This window comes from Diabrotica undecimpunctata, chromosome 1 (genome assembly GCF_040954645.1).
Source record: "Diabrotica undecimpunctata isolate CICGRU chromosome 1, icDiaUnde3, whole genome shotgun sequence".
Taxonomy (NCBI): Eukaryota; Metazoa; Arthropoda; class Insecta; order Coleoptera; family Chrysomelidae; genus Diabrotica; species Diabrotica undecimpunctata.
In genome coordinates, this window is record NC_092803.1 from 161,381,777 (window position 1) to 161,403,289 (window position 21,513).

Below are 21,513 nucleotides of genomic sequence, written 5' to 3' on the forward strand. Positions count from 1 at the left end.
AGAAGAAGAGCTGGAACAAGAAAGCTAGTATAATAATAGAAGAGAGAAAACAGGTGAGAAGAATATAAGTAAAAAGATAGACAGGAATGCATATTGACCCCACTATTGGTTTTATTTATGATCAGAAAACATATTTAATGAAACCGTAGATAATATAGATGAAGTTTTATGCATAGAAGAGGAGATATTTAATAAGTGATATTCTCTGATAGTTATGAAAGCCGCCAAAGTTCAAGACGCAAAGTAACAAAAATGTAGGAAATAGGGATAAGAACTACAAAAAAGACCAAATATATGCCCATAAGCAAATAAATTGACCTTTCTAACAGATTATATATTAATATCGAAATCATTGAAAGAACGTAGGCATATCCATTTGTTACAGATAAATGTCAAATGGTGTCATTCTTCTTTACGGTGCTGATCGTGTTCGAAATATGGAACCTTAGGAATATATTCACCAAAAAACATTACAGATTTTTAAAACTGGGATATATAAAAGGATACTTAGGATTCCCTAAAAGTACTACGACTACTTTTACTTCTACTTAGCTTTCTATTTTCCATTTTTGGACATAGGCCTATCGCAACTCCTTTCATCGATCTGTATCCTGAGTAACATACTTCCAATCTGTTCCGGTTATTTTCTCGATGTCATCTACTAATCTCATCTGTGGTCTTCTTCTTGGTCATATATCAGTGTAGGGTCTCTAATGTATTGTGGCGTTCCAACGTTGGTTTTTTTGTCTATCAGTGTGGACTGCGAAGCTCCTTTGAGTTTGGTAATTTTTGTTTTGATATTCTCGACTTTTGTTTTTGATCTTACCCAGTAGTTCCTCTGTCTATCTGACAGTCGTCAGAACTAACCTAACCTAACATTGCCCTGTTGTGGCTAGTTTAATCATATTTGCCTTGGTTGGGGTCTAGGTTTGACATCCATATGTCATGATAGGAAGGATTAACTGGTTGAACACTTTGCTACTCAATTATTGAGGTATTTTCCGGTTCTTAAGTATCCACATTTTCCAAATCCTGCCCCTGCCAGTCTTTCTTTCCTAGTGATTTTTGCACTTGGGTTCTCTTTATTAAGTTTCAGAATTTGGCCCAGATAGATATATACTTGAACTTGTTTTATCTTATTGCCATTTATAGTTGTACGTTTGTGGTCATCTGTGTTTGACATTGTTTTTGTTTTTGTTATATTCATTTCTAGTTCGATGTGTTGGGAGCGAGTTTTTTCGCGATAATTTATAGTTCCTCGAATGTGCTCGCTATAATCACGATGCAGTAAGCGAATGTGAGGTGGTTTGTAGGAGTACTACATATCGAAGAATTAATAAGAAATCTATAGAAAATCAAGGAAATTTTTCAACAGTTTTCCAAATATTTATAATATATATTAAATATTTTATGAAGCTTGATATTATATTGTTGGATGTCTACAAAAAATAAAAAACAAACTAGTATTATAAATGCCGTTACGAAATCAGATAAATGTACGCGACATTTCAGGAAAATATTAAATTAATTATTATTTAAAAATTCCAAAATAAGTAGTAAAAGGTATAGACCACCATTTTTGAACCGAAAAAGCTTTTTGATTCTCAAAATAAACACTTAATAGCACAGTACAAAATAAACTTTATGATTATATATATATATATATATATATATATATATATATATATATATACATATATACCTTTATAATAAATAAAATAAAAGATCACTTTAGATAGTGCGCCAATAAAAATGGAACCGACGTTGCCCAGTTTTTGATCAAAATCATATAAATATTTTGCCTGGATATGATAAAATAAAATTAAGCTACTTTTCGCTCTAAAAAACCTGCAAATAATGTGTATTTACTTACATACTTACTTATGGTAGCTATCAAACAAGCCAATAACAGAATAAACTGAAACCAAACTTATCGGCCATTTTTGTAAATTTTAAAACGTTATAAATTACTTCTTGTGTTTGATGATTTAGAACTTGTCGTTTTTGCACATTTTTCATATTAATATGACAAAGTTACAACACTGCAAAAAAATAACAGGCAAACTGTCCTCACTTTTTCGAATTTTGCCACTGCGCATCTAAAACTCGCGTCTCTTTACATTTTTGGGCTAGTGTACGAGATTCTACACACTTAGACACCGATTCTTGATAGGTTTTCCAGAGTTTTTAGCTTTAAATCATTATACCTAAAAAATAAATTGCTGTTAAAATAGCTTACAGCTAAAGTTCCCAGAATTGTCGTAGTTGTATAATATTGAACTTACATCGTACATGCACGTTGTATTTTTAATTTATATTCTCTTAGCACTATTAATAAGGACTACATCCGCAGTAACGATATTCTTATAAATTTAATCAATTAAAAGAGATTTCATAGTATGCTATGACTATTTTAAATAAAACTTTTTGTTTATGCAGCTTTAGAAATGGAAGCCGAGGTAAGAAACATTTATATAAACATTAGTAGTAATTATTGAATTTTTTTAATGGTACTAGGCAATAAAGCAGCATTTATCGGGCTATCAAACTAACTATATATAGCGACAGATAAAAAAGATTAGGATTAAAACATAAAATTGCCTTTTATGATATAAACCGTATGATTTTAAAGAGAAAACGTTTACTAAATGCCAATTTGGTAAAAAACTCTTTCTATATGACATAAATCGAACAATTTACAGTACCTACTCAAAGACACAAGCGTTTTCACTCTTTTATTTAACACCTGGAGTATCAAAAATCATCAAAAAATAAGTTGCTACCTAAGCAAACCTACCTAAAAAAGCTGCTAAAATATCGGTAGCAAAATATGGAAAAATTTATATCATATAATTCACAAGAAAAGAGTACCAATAAAATATAATAATTGGTAAATAACCGACAACGAGGAAAATAACTAATATTAATTAAAAAGTTAAAACAATACATCAGCTTATATAGATGAACAAACTTATTTCTATTTATATATTTATAGCTTTTCATCAATACCTTCGCTTTATTTGTTAAATAGACACTATAAACTAGGGTGACTGAAAAATTACTACGTTTGGATGTGAAAGGTGGCATTCTGATTTTTGCCGAAAAAGTTGAGAGATAACATCAATAATAATTGAATTATTCTCCTTGTCAAATAGGTCGGGAATATTAATAAAAAATTAAAGTATTTAAAAATGATTAAAAACGTTGTTTTTTCACTACTTTTCTTGCTTATAACTTTAAAACGATTTATTTACCCTTGCTGCATAATTTAAATATTATGTTGAAAATTGAATAAAGAAATTTTTTATTTATTTATTATTTTTATAGATTTTAATAAAATTGAAAAAGTTTACACGTTGTATAACGGTCACTCCTCGTCACGTAAATGAACTTTTCCAATTGTTTACTTTAACTACTATTTCTTAAAAAGCCATATTTAATATTTGCTGATTTGGAAATCTATTCCTAAGTATAAAAAAAAAGTTCAACGTGAAATATTTTACTTATAACTCTTTTTGTCACACTTAATACAATTTTTGAACTGATATTTGTAAAAATCCAACATAACATTTCTATGAAATTATTTTAAAATGAAAAGTGTATAATGTTTACTTTAGACCAAAGTACACTTTAGTGTCACACCCAGTTTCATAATACTTAATCAACGATAATACCTACAGCTCTTTTCATTATTAAAAGTAAACTTAGGTGTTTAAATTAGTAGGTTGGTCATTGTATTTCTATCCTTATTTTTCTTGTTGTATGTTAATTTGTGTGTACAATTGTTAATTGTTAATAATTATGTATGTATCAAAAAAAGTAGTTTTTTAAATTTCACAAAAAGAGGATCTTTTAGTTATTGAGGAAGTATCCAAATATAAATCAATTAAGCAAAGAAACCAAGAAGAAATTAATATTAACGAAAACTGGAAGTGTTAAATAAAGAGAATGATCGATAAGAGGACAAAGAAGAGAGAGAAAGGCCAATCATGATAGATATTAAGGAACAAGAATTAAAAATTAACGTATTAAAAATTGAATTTTAATTAAAAAAAATAATATGCTGAAAATTTATAAAAAATATACTGTACAAAAAGTGTTGTATTTTAATGTCATTCATATTAAATAAGTAAATTTAAACTATACACAAATTTTAAGAATACACTACAGAAATAGCTGAACTAATATATTTAATAACTGATATAATATATCACATACATATTATGTAGGGGAATCTGAGATTAGCCAAAAACCATTTTGTCCATGTGCTATGGACAAAACGACATACAAGCTTAAGGAGTGGAAATATCGTGTGGTTATTTAGATAGCCCAGCATTTGAAATATCACCTGAACTCGTTGGCTGCTCAAGTTGCTCATTGGGGATATTTTCCAGTGGCCTATTTGTAGTTTCCGCGGGTTCATACATATAATCGGGAAATGCGTCCGGATTTAAAGGCCAAATACCAGCACTTTTAAATCCGTTACAACATTTTTGTACAGTAACTGCCTTGCCTTGTACAGTATGCTTCCTTAAACAAGCCGGATATCTGTAATTGTGTAACAACTCGCCCATGATGTGCTTTTAACCACCTGGATATTTCTTGGTTAAAGTATGTTTTTAAGGGTGCGAAAAAAGTAACATAAGAGGCTGCATGTGATGGGTGCAGTGCGGAGGCAGGCAAATAATACGGATGCCGTTTTGTTTCGCATATTCTAAAGCATTAATCCCCTTATGACTTGCATGCTCCTCAAGAATAAGAATAACTTTATCGTCACTAGTGGCTTTCACAAAATTTTGGAAATGCTTAATAATTTTAGAAATATTTCGGTTGTCATCCATCCTGATTGTTGAGCCACACTTAAAGTTCCTGGAGGAGCTTCGTCGACAAGGTCATTTTCCATATTTTTACTCTGAAATATCGTTATCGGTGGAACAAATGTACCAATAGCATTAACGTAGCAAACAATAGTGGCATTTATTCCGCGCTCTGCACTGGTTATAACACCAACCTGCTTTCTACCAGTAGTAGCCAAAATTTTCTGTGGTTTTTGTACAGTAGAAAGTCCCGATTCATCAGCATTTTATATTCTATGTGGCTTGTAGTCTACAGACTCCAGAAGTTTTCATATAACTGAAAAATCTTTTTGACTTGAGGCCGATTAAAGGCCTGGGCCCGGGTTGCTGAAGTAGGTTCAGGTTTCCGTAAAAATATATCTTTATTTCTTCTTAGAAACACTTTCATCCATTCTTGTCCAGCCTTTTGTTTTTGTGGGTTAAATTTATGAGCAAAGTTGTTTTTTTTTTCAGCAAACTGAAAAGATAGTTCTTGGACCGATGCGTACGTCAACCCAAACAAACGAGATCCAAGAAATTTCAAGTGCTGCACTAATTGTCTTTCCACATCACAAGGAAAGGTGGGTTTCCAGCATCCAAGAGCTTCGTGGGACGCATTGCCCAATGCGTGCCTTCGAGATTCGCTTGGGGGAACACCAAATGTTTTTGATGCCAATAACCAACCCATTTCCTTATTTTGAACTGCTTCTATAGCTCTCTGCATTGAATATTCACTCCAAGATTGGCGATCAGTCTTACGCTTATAATTGCGAGACATTGTGTTATATCTGTAATAAATAAATACCTAGATTAAATTTTCAGTTCATTACTGAATTTATAAGGACAAAATGACACACCTATGTCATTATGTCCGTTGTTCAGCTATGTTGTTTTGTCCATATAGCGTTATGAAAGAAAAAAATGAAAAAATAAATTCAAAGAGTGCTTTTTTTGTAGAATAAATTATATCAGAGGCACAACAAATCCATTAGTGATAAAATAAATGCAACAAAAATAGGTAAAATAGCACTTACCATTTCTACATAAAACGTTTCGTCTGTACAAAAACTTATACTGTATAAATACCTATACTACGCGATAACATCAAAATGAGCGAGATGAGCGTATAGTTCATCCAAAACCCTTCTTTCAGTGCGTCATAGTTGATCGAATTCTCTCTAACACATTAAGCTAGAAGTGACAGAAAAAAACGTGAGTCTGTGATTATTATACATAGAACTTAGAATATGATTTATCGTAAAGCTAATTCTACTTACGGATGTATAATTGGTTGGAGTTTAGAATACGCTAAATAGATATCCAATCAACGATGCGCATAAATATAATTTGACGCAGATTGTCTCGATCGTGACAGTACTTTCACAATGTCAACTGATAAAATGATAATTGTCATTCCAGGTTAGTATTTTCAGAGATTTTACAGTGAAAATTTTGTATTTATTGTCATAAAAATATTTTAAATATACCGAAGTATATCGAGAAAGAACAAAGACTAATATTAAAATTATTAAATTATTTTCAATTAGAAAAAGAGAGATTACGATCCTACAACTGTCAAATTTTTCTAAAATGTCATGCAATAATTCTCGACATTCTTAAAATCCTATATAACGTCAAAATTAGTGACGCACTGAAAGAAGGGTTTGGGACAGACTTTAAGCTTGTTTTCACAGGCCGTTAAATTCTATTACGTATCAACTATGATATGTCATTTTGTACGTGTATGTCGTTTTGTACGTGTGTGTCGTTTTGTACGTATTTTCCCTACGATTATAAAAATGCAGATTACTTAAATATAAGCATCATAATATCTTATTAAATTTATAAGAGGTGAAAGTAAGTGTAAAACTTATACATTGTAAATTATCTCAGAAACAGAACAATTGGTTTAAGTAATAGAAAATATTTTTTTAGAAATTATGAATCTAGTTTTGAAAAATGTTGTCTAAAACATAATTCACAATAATGTTCCCTCAATTTCAAGATGAACTTGAAATTGAGTGAAATTGTCTTTTTTTCCCTTTTTATGACCTTAATGTAATGGTTTTCTTGTCGATCAAGATTATGATCTACAGGAAGTAAGACTCCATTTTCTATGGTGATGTTATGAAATACTGTTGTATTGCATTTCCACAATATTCCTAGTTCGTATGGGAGATCCATTATAAAGATTCTCGGCTTGTCTCTGCCGTGTCATCAAATATGATTTCAAACTGTAACCAAACTGATCATCTATAAAAATTGGTACAAACCTAACAAAGTCTTCAGCTTCAGATCTTTGTATGCCACTTTATTAAATGTTGTTTGGTCATGTACAGAACCCAGCCATTTGGCAACAATATTTCTATTTTTTAAACTAGTCACTGATTTTTTGGACATTTAATGCAAACCTTTTCTGAACGATATATTTTTACATTTGCACCTCCATAAGAATTAATTCGTATTAAAGTACAAATAACTGCATCTATGCATTTTGAAAATCATAGAATAGTATAAAACTCTTCTTTAACTTGGACCATTTCATCATTTGTTTAATATATTTAATTTTTAAAGCTATTGCCCTTAATATACCGTTATAATCAGCTAATATTTGCATTTTTTCGGAAGCAAAAAATATTAATGTTAAAAATAACTGTTGAACCGGTGTAACAACTTCTTCTCTAAAAAAAAAATCATGATACCGCACAAATAATCCAATTTAAATTCTATAAAGTTCGTTGGATAAGTGAAGTACTCTTTTGTTACGTAAAAAAATTGGCAAACTTCTATATGGTTTAGTTTTTGTTGTGCAAGATTTTAAAGAATTCCATTTTTTTCTAAAAATTTAGATTGCTAATTATGCGAAATCTATTAAATTGATTTTAATAAAATTTGGTGGACTTTTATTATATTAAAAAAAAGATTGAATGAAAACAGGGTTGTTTTCCCCCTTTTTGCATTTATTGCTAATTTGGAGCAAGGGCAATAAATTAAAACATTTTCCACCAGCCGTGTCTTAAGGAAATTTAGGTATCGCATATTTAATAAACCGTATTAAAGATATAAGCAAGGGAAGTAGAAAAAAAACGATGCTTTAAATTATTTTTAAATGTTTTAATTTTTTAATAATATTTTCCACCTATTTGAGAGGAAGGTTTAGTCAAATATTATTATTGAAGTTATCACATAACTTTTTCTTCAAAAATCATAATGCAACCTCTTACATCCACCTCAAAACGCATCTGCCCCGTTCTACTAACTTGAAGTTCAAATGAAAAACATAATATGCCAAGAAAAATAATTAGACAAGTACTAGACGGGAAAATTAAGAAAACAGAGTTTGCTCTACTCTCTAATCCATACTCTAATTACACAAAGCTTCATACAAATTATAGGACATGGAGACGATCTTTTATTAGCTACAAGAATAGTGTAGAATTAGTACGGAAGTCTCTTACACAGAACTAAAAAAATAGAGAACTAAAAATAAATGGGGAAATACAACGATGATTTTATAAAAATTAAAACACCAGGAAATAGAAAAAATAATAATAAATAAAAATAAAAAAAATACAAATGTTTAAATATTCAGGAATATTAATCGACAGATGAAATAACGAAACTACAGAAATAGGGCAAACAATAAACGTAAGAAACAGTAAGTGTACTGGAAATACCAAAATGATAAAAATTTAAGAACCTAATACAAAAATCAAAATAAAAATAAAGAATTTTTTTATCAAAGAAATCACAAGAAAAAGAATAAACACGACGAGACAAGGGAATTAAAGTTCAAATGAACGAAGACAATATCACCCGCTACAAAACGATCAAAAATATCTACCAAAACAACACAATGAAAGTAAAAGTGGAAGAAGAACTAACCGACCCTATTGAAGCTGACAATGGGATAAGACAGGGAGATTCCCCGAGTCCTCTATTATTCAACATGAATATGGACGAAATAATAAAAAAAGTAAGAACGAAAAAAGTATACCAAATGGGAGAAAAACACATTAAAATTATCTGCTATGCAGACGACGCAATACTCCTCTCAAAGTGAAGACGATTTGCAACATATGCTGCACCAATTTAATATAAACGCCAGAAAATTTAACATGTTAATTTCCCCAAAAAAGACAAAATGCATGGTTTTAACAGTAAATTTACTAAGATGTAAATTGGAACTGGAAGGTCAGATAATAGAACAAGTGATGGAGTTTAATTATGTAGGTATCACATCGGAAAGCTCGAAACTAAAGTGGAAGATCAAGTGAATAGAGCAAATAGAGCAGCAGGCTGCCTGAATGAAACAATATGGAGAAATAAAAATATCGGGAAAGAAATGAAAGGTAGAATTTACAAAACAGTCATTAGACCAATAATGACATACGCAGCGGAAACACGACCTGACACAGAGAGGACAAAAATGAAGTTAGAAACAACAGAGATGAAAACACTTAGAAAAATTGATGGCAAGACACTATGGGACAGATCTTGAAGTACAGATATACGACGTAGATGCAAGGTAAGGAGAACATCAAGAACTGGGTAAGAAATAGCAGAGTAGAATGGAACGATCATATAAGCTGAATGACAACAAATAGAATAGGAAAGACGGCAAGGGACGGTTCCCCAATAGAAAGACGATCAGTAGGAAGACCACGAAAACGATGGAACGATAACTTACTGGAGGCACATTGAAAAACAGCCAGGGTCATGTCTACATAAATAGAAGAAGAAGGAGAAGAAGAAGAAGAACTCGAGGAAGACTAAAGGAAGAATTGTATTAAAAAGATAAACATTCCAAATTTTTGAAATGTACATTAAACGAAATCATAAGATGCTATATGAACGTGATAAAATTAATTTGGATACAATTTCTAATAACTAAATTATACAAATTATTGTTGAAAGTTGTTTTATGTTTTATTATATATATTAATGTTTTATTTCACGCAATCAGGCCAAGGAATTGGAAGCTAAAAAGGAAAGTAAGCTTTCCAATGCTTCCTCCACAAACTCCTCGAATTCCAAAAGTAATGAGGTAAGTATTTTGTAGACTCTTAGAGAAAATGTAGTTGTACATTAGACATTGAATCTTAAAAATAAAAAAATAATTACCGAGGATTATAGCCAGATTTATTGTATGCCGTCAGGATTATTATAAGATAAGCACTAAGTTGTAAAAGTACATTTATGTAAATTAATTCTCCATTTCCTTCTCCCTTGTCCTGAAATCTCATATACAATGTAATTATTAATAGTTTAAGCTATTATAATCATTTGCTATTAGCAAATAACAAAATTCCTCATCCTATCGTGCCTGACTCTCTAATTAATTAATGTTGTATTCGATATTCTTATTTAGATGTTCTTATTTCGATTGTGTAGATACACAACAAAGAACACTTTGTATCTTTTATCCAATGCATTAATTCTCATCGATACATTAGTACTGGAGCATTTTCCACTTTGTAAAAGGTTTTAATTTGCATCTTACAAATATTCGAAACAGAAACGCTTAAAAATTGCGTCTCAGCATCTTCGAACGAGAATAAACAAAATCCAATTGTTTATTTACATTGGAAAATAGCCGTTTAGGATCCAACTTCACAGATGATTTCTTGAGAAGCGAAATCGTAAAGTGGACTGGGGAATTTCACCGGTGAAAACCTATCGTCTCGGAGATCGAGAGATTTTATGAAAAGGGGAAGTGAGTTTTATGAAAAAGTTTCATTTACGTCGTATTTTTGAAAAATCTATTATGATAAATAAATTATGATTTCCTTAATTTTCGATTTATCTCTCTCTTGGTCACAAGAGATAAAACATGTCCGGCTGCCTGCTTACGGGAGTAGAGGAGAAGCAATGCCTGTAATGCATCAACTTGTTCGCTGGGAAGCAGTTCCTCCAGTTATTTTTGTCTGATGTCTGTAGTCAAAGTGTTTTAAAATGTGCAGTGGTCAGTGAGGTCTTTTAAGGGATATATCATTGTCGCATAGTAAACCTGTTTAAACCTAAAATTCTTCGTCCAACTTAAATTATTAAAGGACAACACTTTTTTACATTACCCAAAGTATTGCCCAGGTTCTGGGCCATCCTTTCTTCCCATCCAGGTTCAATTATCCTTAGAGTGCTATTTGGTATGTTGGACCAGAAACAGGACTATTGATGCATTTTTTTAGGAAAATTTTGTAGCGGATTAGATCATTAGAAAATTTCCTTTCAGTTTAACCACCTATATGAGACCATTTCAATAATATTAAATAAAATTAGTAAAATAGTGCAATCAAATTAATGCTTGACTCATTTTTGTATTGTAATTTTTTGAATGAAAGACGAGAGATATAATGCATTCAATAGTAATTAATAAACCTCTTAAAATTAATTCATGTGGCAGAAGATCGAGAAGCTTTCGCAATGGTGATCGCCAACGTCGGATAATAGATATGGCACGTGAATAAGAAGATTAAAATTGTCCAGTCAGTAGAATTGGATGTTTTAAAAACGAAAGATGAACACCAAAAAGGCAGACAGATATAAATTAAAGATTGAGACAAGTAGGTAGAGATGTGAGATAACGGACACTACTCGGGAAAGTTGCAATATAACCGTTCCCAATAACAAATCTGAATTTTACAACTGTCTCATCCCTTGTTAGTTTTTTGTATACTTAGTTTAGATGATAGTTACGCAATGGTTATGTTGCTGGAACATTAGGCACAAACCATTCCGGCTACTTATGGTTGGCTAATTTTTTTAATTTTATTTTCGAAAGCTTTCCAAGATAGGAAAAATGTGCTAATGAGAAAAACTCTTTTATATATATTAATATGTTAAAAAACTGAAACGCCACAGGTAAAGAATATAAGAACTTTATTCAATTTCATTGTTCATGTCTTTCTTTTTATCCCTTCCAGTTTAATGTAATTAACGTTTTACGTAATTTTCAAAAATGAACAATTTTTATTACGTCTTTTTTGCTACGCGTAATTTCTCTATAACGACGTGCTATTTTTTGCTCAACCTACAACAAAACCAAAACTATATTCTAGTCAAATCTTGTGTGAAATTGCAAATAATTTCACAGCGTTTGAATGTGATGATTTGTTTACGATCTAAACCTATCAATCACATATTCTATTTGTAAAAAATATGAATTATGATTATGATGTAGATAATACATACTGTAATTTTTACAAAAAACGTTTTTATATTGGGTGAAATAAGACGAAATACGAGGTGTGGCAATACAGTAATGAGACTGGTTTTTGTTACAAGATGTATCAAATCTATATCTTTCGGCTACTTTTAAGAAGAAGTCCAAATAAATAAAAAAAAACTATAAAAAAAAATATTTTAAAATTTGTGGTAAGATGTTGATCAAGTATGTATATTAACAAAAGATTAATGAGAAGGATATGAAGGATGAAATATATAGGGACTCTTTTTTAAGACGAACTTATTCTCAGTATAAATTAATTGAAACCTCTTATTGCTAGAGCAAAAGTTGGTTCTTCGAATACCTCAACGTTCACATATACTCAAAACTAAAATATATGTTAGAAAATCTCTTTTATTTCAGTCACATCGGTCATAGAGAGTGGATATAGTCCATGTTGGTTATGTAATGCTGATAAGTGAGTTTCATACAGCTCTATCTAAACAGTAATGATTAAGCTCAAAACACATTCCATCCTTATTCCGTATATGTGACTTCTATATTGACTTCTTGTGACTGATTCACGTTACATCCCGTTTCCATACTAAAAGGTGAATGTTAAGTGATGGTGGTCCGATAAGTACTTAGCCTTACCACCCGATGGCGCCACTTTGTTTTGATTGTTTTTGGAAAGGAAATCGCGTAGGAAAATTAGCGAATCTATAGCGCCTTCGACTGTCCTGCCTTATTCTGTAAATATTTCATATGGGGATCCCTATATCCAGGACCCTCATACGGCAAGCATTTTGATGAAAGTAGTCTCCATAGCACATTAGCCTGATATGAGGAAAGGAGAGGAGCCTGGGGAGCATTAGGGCTCGGAGAAGTGGTCCCTGATTTACTCGGACCACTCCATGGTCCTCCGCACCCCAATTACTTGTATGCCCGAATGTCTATATGGATATGCAAGTGTCTATGAGTTTACTTGCTTGCAATGAAGATCGTTTAACGAGTTTTAACTCTCGTTTTAACGAATTTCATTGGTCGCATGTCGGTTTTTGATAATCCACTCCGAGGTGCCTTGGAAACGGCTACACGGAGAATAAAGTGTCAAATATCATATTGGCGAAGTAGCTGAGATAGTAGACATCTCCGTTGCAGTTTCGCAACTTTATATAAATCTGGTTAGATATATTAACATACTTTTTGTTAGTTTTAATTCTCCTTGTAGTATATTTAAACAAGATTCCGTGTACAAAAATGAAACTGTTTTAAAAACTACACATTACAAGACGAGCCATCTGCAAAATAACACAGACGTGTATTTGAGATAAGAGACGAATTCCATCTACAAAACGAGACAGTTGAGTATTATCTTCCAAACGACACTGACGTGTGTTTGGGTTAAAGTTAGAGCGTTCTACCTGACTCTTTGCATCAGTCTTGTGAAAAAGACAGTTCCTGGCGTAGGAATGCACTAGTTTTGATTCCTGAATTTCATCGAACCAGAGGGTTCGCAATCCATTCGTGGCTGAATCCGTTTCACGGGGTAAAGTACAACTTATATAAACCATTACATTGATGGTAATACATGTACGCTTACTGTGTAGAATCGTTACATTATTATTCAATTATTTGGCAAGTTGAAATTGTTTGTGCTAAAATATATTTCACATTATATCGCGTGTTGAATATTTTAACCATTTGAGAACATTTTACATTTGTTGCGAATTCTTTTTATTGTGCTGTACTTTATTTTACATTGTGTCGCCCTTTGAGAATATTTTACGCTTGCTTAAAGATTTTTTACTGTATCGTTAATTATTATTGACGTTTGTATTAATAATTTTATTGATTTATTATTAATTGACGACTTATTTTATTGTATTAATATCACTATTGTTACGTACAATTTACGTGCTGATTTTACTAAATTGTATTAATTTTACTATTAATTGAATGTGTAGTGTATTACTTCTGAGATTTTAGTCTTTTGAGTGATTGTCGCCTGTACACTTTTCTTTTGTAAATTTATTTTTGGCTACAAATAAATATTGATTTTAACATATTTTTCACGTCACAATTAATTTGTAGCTCTTTATATTTTTATTATATTTGAACGTATGTATATTTGTCTGTGGCTTTTATTTGATTTCAAATAGAGTTTATATAGTCTACTCGTCTATTATTTTTCTATAGGAATATACATATCCAATGCGAAAGGGAGAAACTAGCGAGTTGAACATAATATCTTCTCTTCTCTTTCTGGTGACCTCAATCGGTATATAGAGGTCATCGTATGGGCAGAACGCAACAATCTCAATAGACCGCGTGGCTCGAATCCTGCTAGAAATTTTGAGCATAAGAAAGCTGTCGGTGCCATGGATGCCGCGGCTCACTCTGGCTATGTGCAACCGTGTGACTACTTCAGAGCAGTGTTTTACGCTGTTCTTCTTTTTCATTTCTTTTGGTAACTCTTCTCATTCATTTTTTACTTTGTTGTTTGTTACTAGTTCGATCCATGATGTCTTCAGGATTCTTCTATACATATATCCACAGTTTGAATGTTTCTAGCTTCCTAGTAGTCGCCGCATTAAGTATCCACGCTTTCATTCCGTAAAGCAGTGGTGAGAAAATATCACACCTACTAGCCTAATTCTCTTTTTTAAAGGTTGTTCGTTCTTTTTATATTCGAACTTTGATTTATTTGGAGTAATCGTTTGTGTGATTAATTATTGTGCCAAGATAGTTGAAGTTTTCTACTTATTTTAAAGTATTACCGTTAATTATCAGGCTTCCATCAATATTTTGAGTTTTTGATAACCTCATTAATGTAGTTTTCTTGATCTTTATTGATAGTCCATATTCTTCTCCATACTTAACGACCTTGTTCATTAGCCTCTGGAGGTCGTAGAAGTTGTGGGGATTCCGATACTCTATACCAAAATTAATATTACAACGAAGTGTTGAGTGAAAACGCGGACTGGTAGAAAACAACTTTCTGACTAAGGTACATAAAGCACTGGTGTGGAATATCAGACGTCGCTACCGTATTTAGACAGGCCGAACAGAGTGTTCTGGTCGTTTTACGACCATAGCAACGAATTGGATATTTAATCGGTGACGTGCAGCTTTGGACATGGCACCCGAAAACCAAGACTTAATAGAAAGCTTGTTTACACCAGGAACTCGAAATCGAAGTTACCTCGGGAAGGTGACATTGTAAGATAGCAGAGGCTTTAGGATCCTTAGTAACAGAAAAGTAGAAAAAAAATGATGGAAGAAAAAAATGATACAGAAATACATTTCTGTTAAGTTGCTCTATAAAAGTTCCAGAAATGGTACCTACCTTCAGTAGGAAAACCGTTTAAGCAGGAATATAAAAGAAGAAAGAAAATAATATGGAGCAGAAATACAGTTGTTTAAAATTTATTTTTCATCATTGTTGTTATTTATTGTCGCACGTTGTATGATCATTATACATTTAAATGATTTTTTTTTTGTACCTAAATAATCACAAAACTAGCTACAGTTCGTTGTATTCATCCATATTCAGAGGATGTTAATACCTATGTAGTTAAAATAATTGTTTAAAATTTTATCTACTTAGTTATAATATAATTTTTTGATCTTTGTACTTCAGGAAGAATATTGTTAGGTATATTGACTTCATTCCGGACACGATTATTTACGGTTTGAAATTCGATAATAAGAAAAAAATTAAATAAAAATAAATGATGGGATATGGAGTCGCAAAGTGCAACTACTTTAACCAAAATTAAAATTACACGGTGATAATAATAGACCATGAAGTAATTACTTGAAGATTAGTGCAAGTTAGCAACTTTTCTAGCGGAAATTCACGGTATTAAACACGTACTTCTTTGTTCCACATGTTTTATCCTGTTTTTTATGTTTTAGGAAATATTATGTTTTATACGTTGGTCATATAAGCCTTTAAACAAGCATAGTCGAGCATACACTATCAACGGAAAGAGACATACTTTACTTGAGTACACCTACAAATTTTAAAATATAGCGCAAAACACAAAAACATCACAAATTGTAAAAGAAGTCTGTTACTAGGTCGATTTCAAACATAAAAAAAGATATTTTTTTACTATTAGCTAGTATTAGTAGGTACTAAGTAGTATCTATAATTTGCAGAATATCCTTAACTCAATATGGAAAACTCAAGATGACTCAAGCAGTTGGAAGAGGTATGCAGGTATTTCAATTTAGGAACCAAATAAAGAAGCTCATTTACTAAATTTATACAGAAGAATCTCTCTAGCATCGAGCGTTTTAAAAACTTTAATTCGCATGATGAAAAGAAGATTAGAATCCTTGCTAGAAACTAGTAAGAAGTTTCCACAGTATCAATTTGGCTTTATTGGGAACACTCCACAGTGGAAAATACAGCAGTTGCTTTCTTTGTAGATATAGAAAGCGCTTATGACAATGTAAATTTTAAACTTAAAATTTTATATAATCAGTTGAAAAATATTGGTCTATTGGTCTATTGACAAATCGTTGTGTGTTTCTATTCTGTACGATGAAATTTTCAATTATATTTACTATTCTTTCCTCCCTTATGTAACTGTTATTAAGTAACCGTTTATGAAAGTTTTTACACCACTATATCCGTATTAAAGATCCAAAGAAGTCTTGTGCATTCGTAGGTACATTATGTGAGAGTATGTATGTATGAAGAACCGGTTAGACCGTTCCCCTACAGGAGTATTCCTTTTATTTTAATTTCTCTGTACAATAAGCCAACATACAGGTTTGTCTACCACTGTACCAAGCTTCATTGAAATACGGAAGACATAAAAAACGCGCAAGAAAGAACTTGTAGTTATTTATATACCTGTCAACCTTCGTATGATAAGTTGTTTGGTTTATCTGCGGTTAATCATACGATAAATGGCGGGCTGTTAAGCGTACCTTGAGGCACAACATTACTTAAGTAGGATGAAGATTTTCTTTTTATTTGCATTCTCTTCCCGTTAATTTTAAGTGTATGCACGATTTTACAGTTATTCACTACATTCACCGATAAATTTCTCTGGTTATTTATTTTCTTGTAATGAAAGAAAACAAACGATTTTAATAGGAGTAAATGTATCGGAGACGAAAATAATAAAATACTAGTTCACGAAAAAGATGTCAAAATGTGATGGGAAAAGTAGTTTGACAGGGTATTAAATGAAGAATTTTACAGAAAATCAATTGAGCCAACGGAAACAACTACAGCAATAATTAACAAAATAACAAACGGGGAAGTTTTTAAGTATTAACCCTTTCAGTCATGATTTCATTTTTTATAAATTTTTGGTCTCAAGTCTCAACTAGAATTTTACACGAAGTGCCCTTTTCGAAATATTTGAACTAAAATATTTGTTTATATATACATTTTGAGTCAACGGTATAAAACCACTGTAGATATGTGTCTACGCCATGAGTCAATGGTAAAATAAAAATGTCACAAAACAGTTCTTTTATTTAAAAATATTTACAACAAAACTACTGACAATGATACAATTTGTAACAATTGTTGTTATTATTTAAACATAAGTGTATGTTACATTTTGCGTATTTTATTGCGAGCATCTTTTACAACCCCGAAATTTACATCTCAAAGCGATATCTTTTCCATCATGTTCTGGTAAATCATCCCCAATCCAAACGTACTTCAGTAATTGGTCCCAATTCGAAATTTTGTGGGATTGAAGAAGGCGATGAGTTTGGAGAATTATCCAGTGTGGTAGAAGGACTACCCTTCTTTCTTGGTACTGTTTTTCAGCTAAAATTAAATTGTCTCCAATTTAAGTACGAAAGTGCAGTAAGTTCTTGATTGCGTTTTTTGAATATCCAAATCGAGTAACTTTCTTTTTGTGCCTACTCTAAACAGGTGTTTTAGCGTTTATAAAGGCCTAGTCTATAGCGTGTGTAAATATCCTGAGGGTTACTTCGTTGAGCGAATTAAGGTTCTATATATAGATATCAGAAAGTCGAATTTATCGACTCCTGCCAAGTGTGCGTTGTAGAGCCGAATTATCATTATTATTATTATTTGGCCTTTGAGTGGTGTCAACAAAATGTACATTATTTCTTAAGTTGAACAATTTATTTACTTGTGTATTCTTTGCGATTACCGGTATTTGCAATCTTTCCTCCCAATAATTTCTTACTCTTGGATAATGGGTATGATAATGATGATTATGATCCAATGTTTTAACCTTGTTTAGGCTATTGTGCCTCTTCAAGGGTGGTATTTTTATTGGTTAAGCGTGTGTCTCATGTTGCCGTTCTCCGAGACAGGGTGGAGGCTGTAAAGCAGGAGTGCCAGAAGGATTTCCTACATTTTGGGCGCCGTATGGACTAATCCCGCTATCAAGTACAAGTTCCATTGGGAAAAACGGTCCTTTTCAGATTGCAGGCCTTTTGTTTTGTTTGGTTTTAAACGCGTGGAGGATAGCTGTGGCTGTGTCCTCACCTAGGATCAGGTATCGTTGTGCAATGAGATTGAGAAACCACAGAAAACCAATCTTCCCCTGTCCTTGTGATTTGAATTCGACTCTTAAGGAGTGTGTGTTTAGTGTTGTGGATGTGTGGGTTTGTGTAGTTATTGGTTGTGTGTTGTTGGCTTGTTTCTTTAGGTATTTATGTGTTTATGATTGTGAGCTTGTGAAGGTTTGATTTATTGAGTAATTACAGCAGGAGGTATATATGGCGTACCCATACAGTGTGTTGGACATTTGGTTGAGGAAAGGTCATATAAAGGGATTTGTTTGGGAGAGTGTACAGGTTGGGTTTGTTTTGTATTTTTGGGTTGTATTCTGCGTTGTGGACATTTTTGTGAGAATGCCGGGTGGCCTCCATTACAGATGGGAGATTTTGGATCAGATATCTTGCGGCATGCATTAGACCTATGTTGTTGACAAATAAATTATTTTTTGTGCATTCGTTGCTGAGACATCTGCTTTTGCAATATTTCGAACAGTATTTCAGTCGAATCGGAACGGAATTGCTTGATTTTGGAACCTCATAATTCAGTCGTTCTCCTTCGATCTTGATACCGTTCGAAAGTGCATTGACGAATTTAGGTTCTGAGTTCATGAAAACTCTGATATAAGAGGTGGATTGGTTTGTGGAGCGGGCAATTATGCGAACTATTTTAGTGAATGGAAATTTATTTTCGGATAAGTTATCCGCGATGATTTTTTGGGGGTAATTTTTTGTCGACGCCGGCAATAATGGGTATTACCCATCATGATATATATACCAACAAACGCTTTTATTACATTACTATTTGTTGCCTGAAATTTGATATGCATATAAAGTAGCAAAATTTACCATTGAATGAAATAAATCATTAGTAAATTGCTGGGATAAAAAGATCATTGGAGTTTCTAGTTCAGTTACTTCATCTGTTTCGTGCATTTCTTTTTTATGCCATTATATATATTTTTTATTATAACCAATAAATTAACAATCAGAATCAAAAGGTATTCTATAAGTTAATGTGATGAATTTAGGTCCTGCCCCTTGATTCTAGCGTAATGAGGTTCCCTCCAGTGAGAGTCCATGTTACTAGTCTGTTAGCCAATGTTGCTTTAGTCTCCTGATAACTTGGTCTCCTGATAACCTGTTGAAGTATTGTGGAAATTATTGGATTGAAGCGTATGTGTACTTTTTGAATGTATTGTGATTTCTTCTACTGGAAAACTTCTTTTCCTCTTGAGATGTTGACAACCTCATAGATTCTTTGATTGGTTACGTAAATAACATTTTAATTCTGGTTTTTTCTCAAATTTACTCCGTGCACTCTTCATTTTCAATATTTTCGGTCTGCACCGAAAAAATAATTTCATTAATATTGTTAAGACACAGATAAAAAATAAGGTTTAAATAACCTTCAATTGTTACAATGTCCACCTCTCCCGCCAGGAGTTATTTTATAAATACCCTGTAGGGTGTAAAGGACTGACAGTGATAGTTAAAACAGGTGTTATTGTTTCTAAATATATACAAGCTAATTTAGGAGTTGACGTAGATGTATGTCTACATGGTGACCGAAAGGGTTAAACCATTATTATTGATTGCTGATAAGATAAATTGCTATTTGAAAAGATTAAGCAAAGCAGATTATTATTTGTGCAAACAGTACTAGTAATTAAATAATTCGGGATTTGTTTAATTTATTGTAACTTGTATTTAACTTTAATTAGATAGGTACTAAAACAGAATACAAAATAAAACATTGTAGAGGAGTCTTTATGCCTTTTAGATTTATTCTCAATACAATCTGTATAATATTTTGTGAGTACCCTAGATATATATTCAGTTTAATAGATCTAGGTTTTAAAGAGAGTTTATTATCGGTTTAGAAGAGATATTTTTTACTCGGTCCTGCTCTAAAAAGCCCTACACCAGGTACTTGTAGCGCCTCCGAACTATTGCCCTATAGTTGTAGATAATATGTTCGACTATTTACTTCGACTATTTGCTAATTTTATTAAGATGATATCTGAGTAAATACTGTCCAGTAAAAACACCCGTGGTTATTCGTCTTGCTCCAAGAGTATTTTTTTGCGATTGCAATAGCCTTTTTGCTTGCCTTTGGTCTGGAATCTCTTGTTTATTTTAGAACCATCTCCACTATGCGGGTTTTTGGTCAGCTAATCTCTGAGCTCTGATCCGATAAGGGGACTATTTGCTCTTTCTTTAGCATGACTATCAGCAATTTTATTACCAACAATTCCTTTATGTCCTGGAACCCATAGCAAAATTACTGTGTTGCGCAATGCCAGTTGCTTAAAAGACTGCGGCTGTTATCGACTCATAAGTTGTCGACTTCAGAGCCTTGAGCTTAACTCTCTGAGGTAATTAATATTTTGATTGAATCAATGAATATGGTGTTTTTTAAGGCACTCTTGAGCGCAAAAATCGATTGCTAGTAGTTCTGCTTGAAATAGAGTAGGCATATTTTAGGCATGAAATATAGAAGATAATTTCCAAAGGCCATTGACACCTGGTGTTAACACCAGTAATCCCTATTCCTACTTTCTCTTTTGGTTTGACCAATTAGTATACAATGTGGGAGCATCTCTTGTGGATTGTGTGATTTCGTTTTGTGTTAACTCACACTCGTTTATGATAATGTTTATCTTGAATTTCGAAATCTTGTTTTGCAGATATAATGTCTGTGGACATTTTCATGTATTTCGTTGCTGCAATGCTTAAAATCTCTAGATGCCCAGTAAGGACACCGGGTATTAGATTCTGAGCTCGCGTTAGCCTAAAGGCACTCTTTAGATATATGTGAAGATAGGGAATGTCCAGTATTACCTATAAGAATACATTGGGATTCAACAACAATTTACTGAAAAGTGGAATTTCCTTCTTGAAAAGTCACTTCTTCTTCTTCTAGTGCCGTCTCCACTAATGAAGGTTTTAACTGTGTGTTTAACCTGGTCCAGTCGCGAATGTTTTTCAGCCAGGATATTT

At 32.3% G+C, this 21,513-nt stretch overlaps 1 protein-coding gene across 2 annotated transcripts in view; it reads left to right on the forward strand.

Moving 5' to 3' along the window:
* LOC140432444 (solute carrier family 2, facilitated glucose transporter member 1-like) overlaps positions 1 to 21,513 on the forward strand; it is a 219,037-nt gene that overhangs the window by 114,278 nt on the left and 83,246 nt on the right. The window contains exons 2-3 of one of the 2 annotated variants that reach the window (XM_072520352.1): positions 2,440 to 2,459; positions 9,802 to 9,882. The exons of the other annotated variant lie outside the window; for it this stretch is intronic. Coding sequence (XP_072376453.1) covers positions 2,448 to 2,459; positions 9,802 to 9,882 — 93 coding nt within the window. The 5' untranslated portion in view covers positions 2,440 to 2,447. The remainder of the gene's footprint in view (positions 1 to 2,439; positions 2,460 to 9,801; positions 9,883 to 21,513) is intronic. 2 annotated transcript variants of the gene reach the window in all.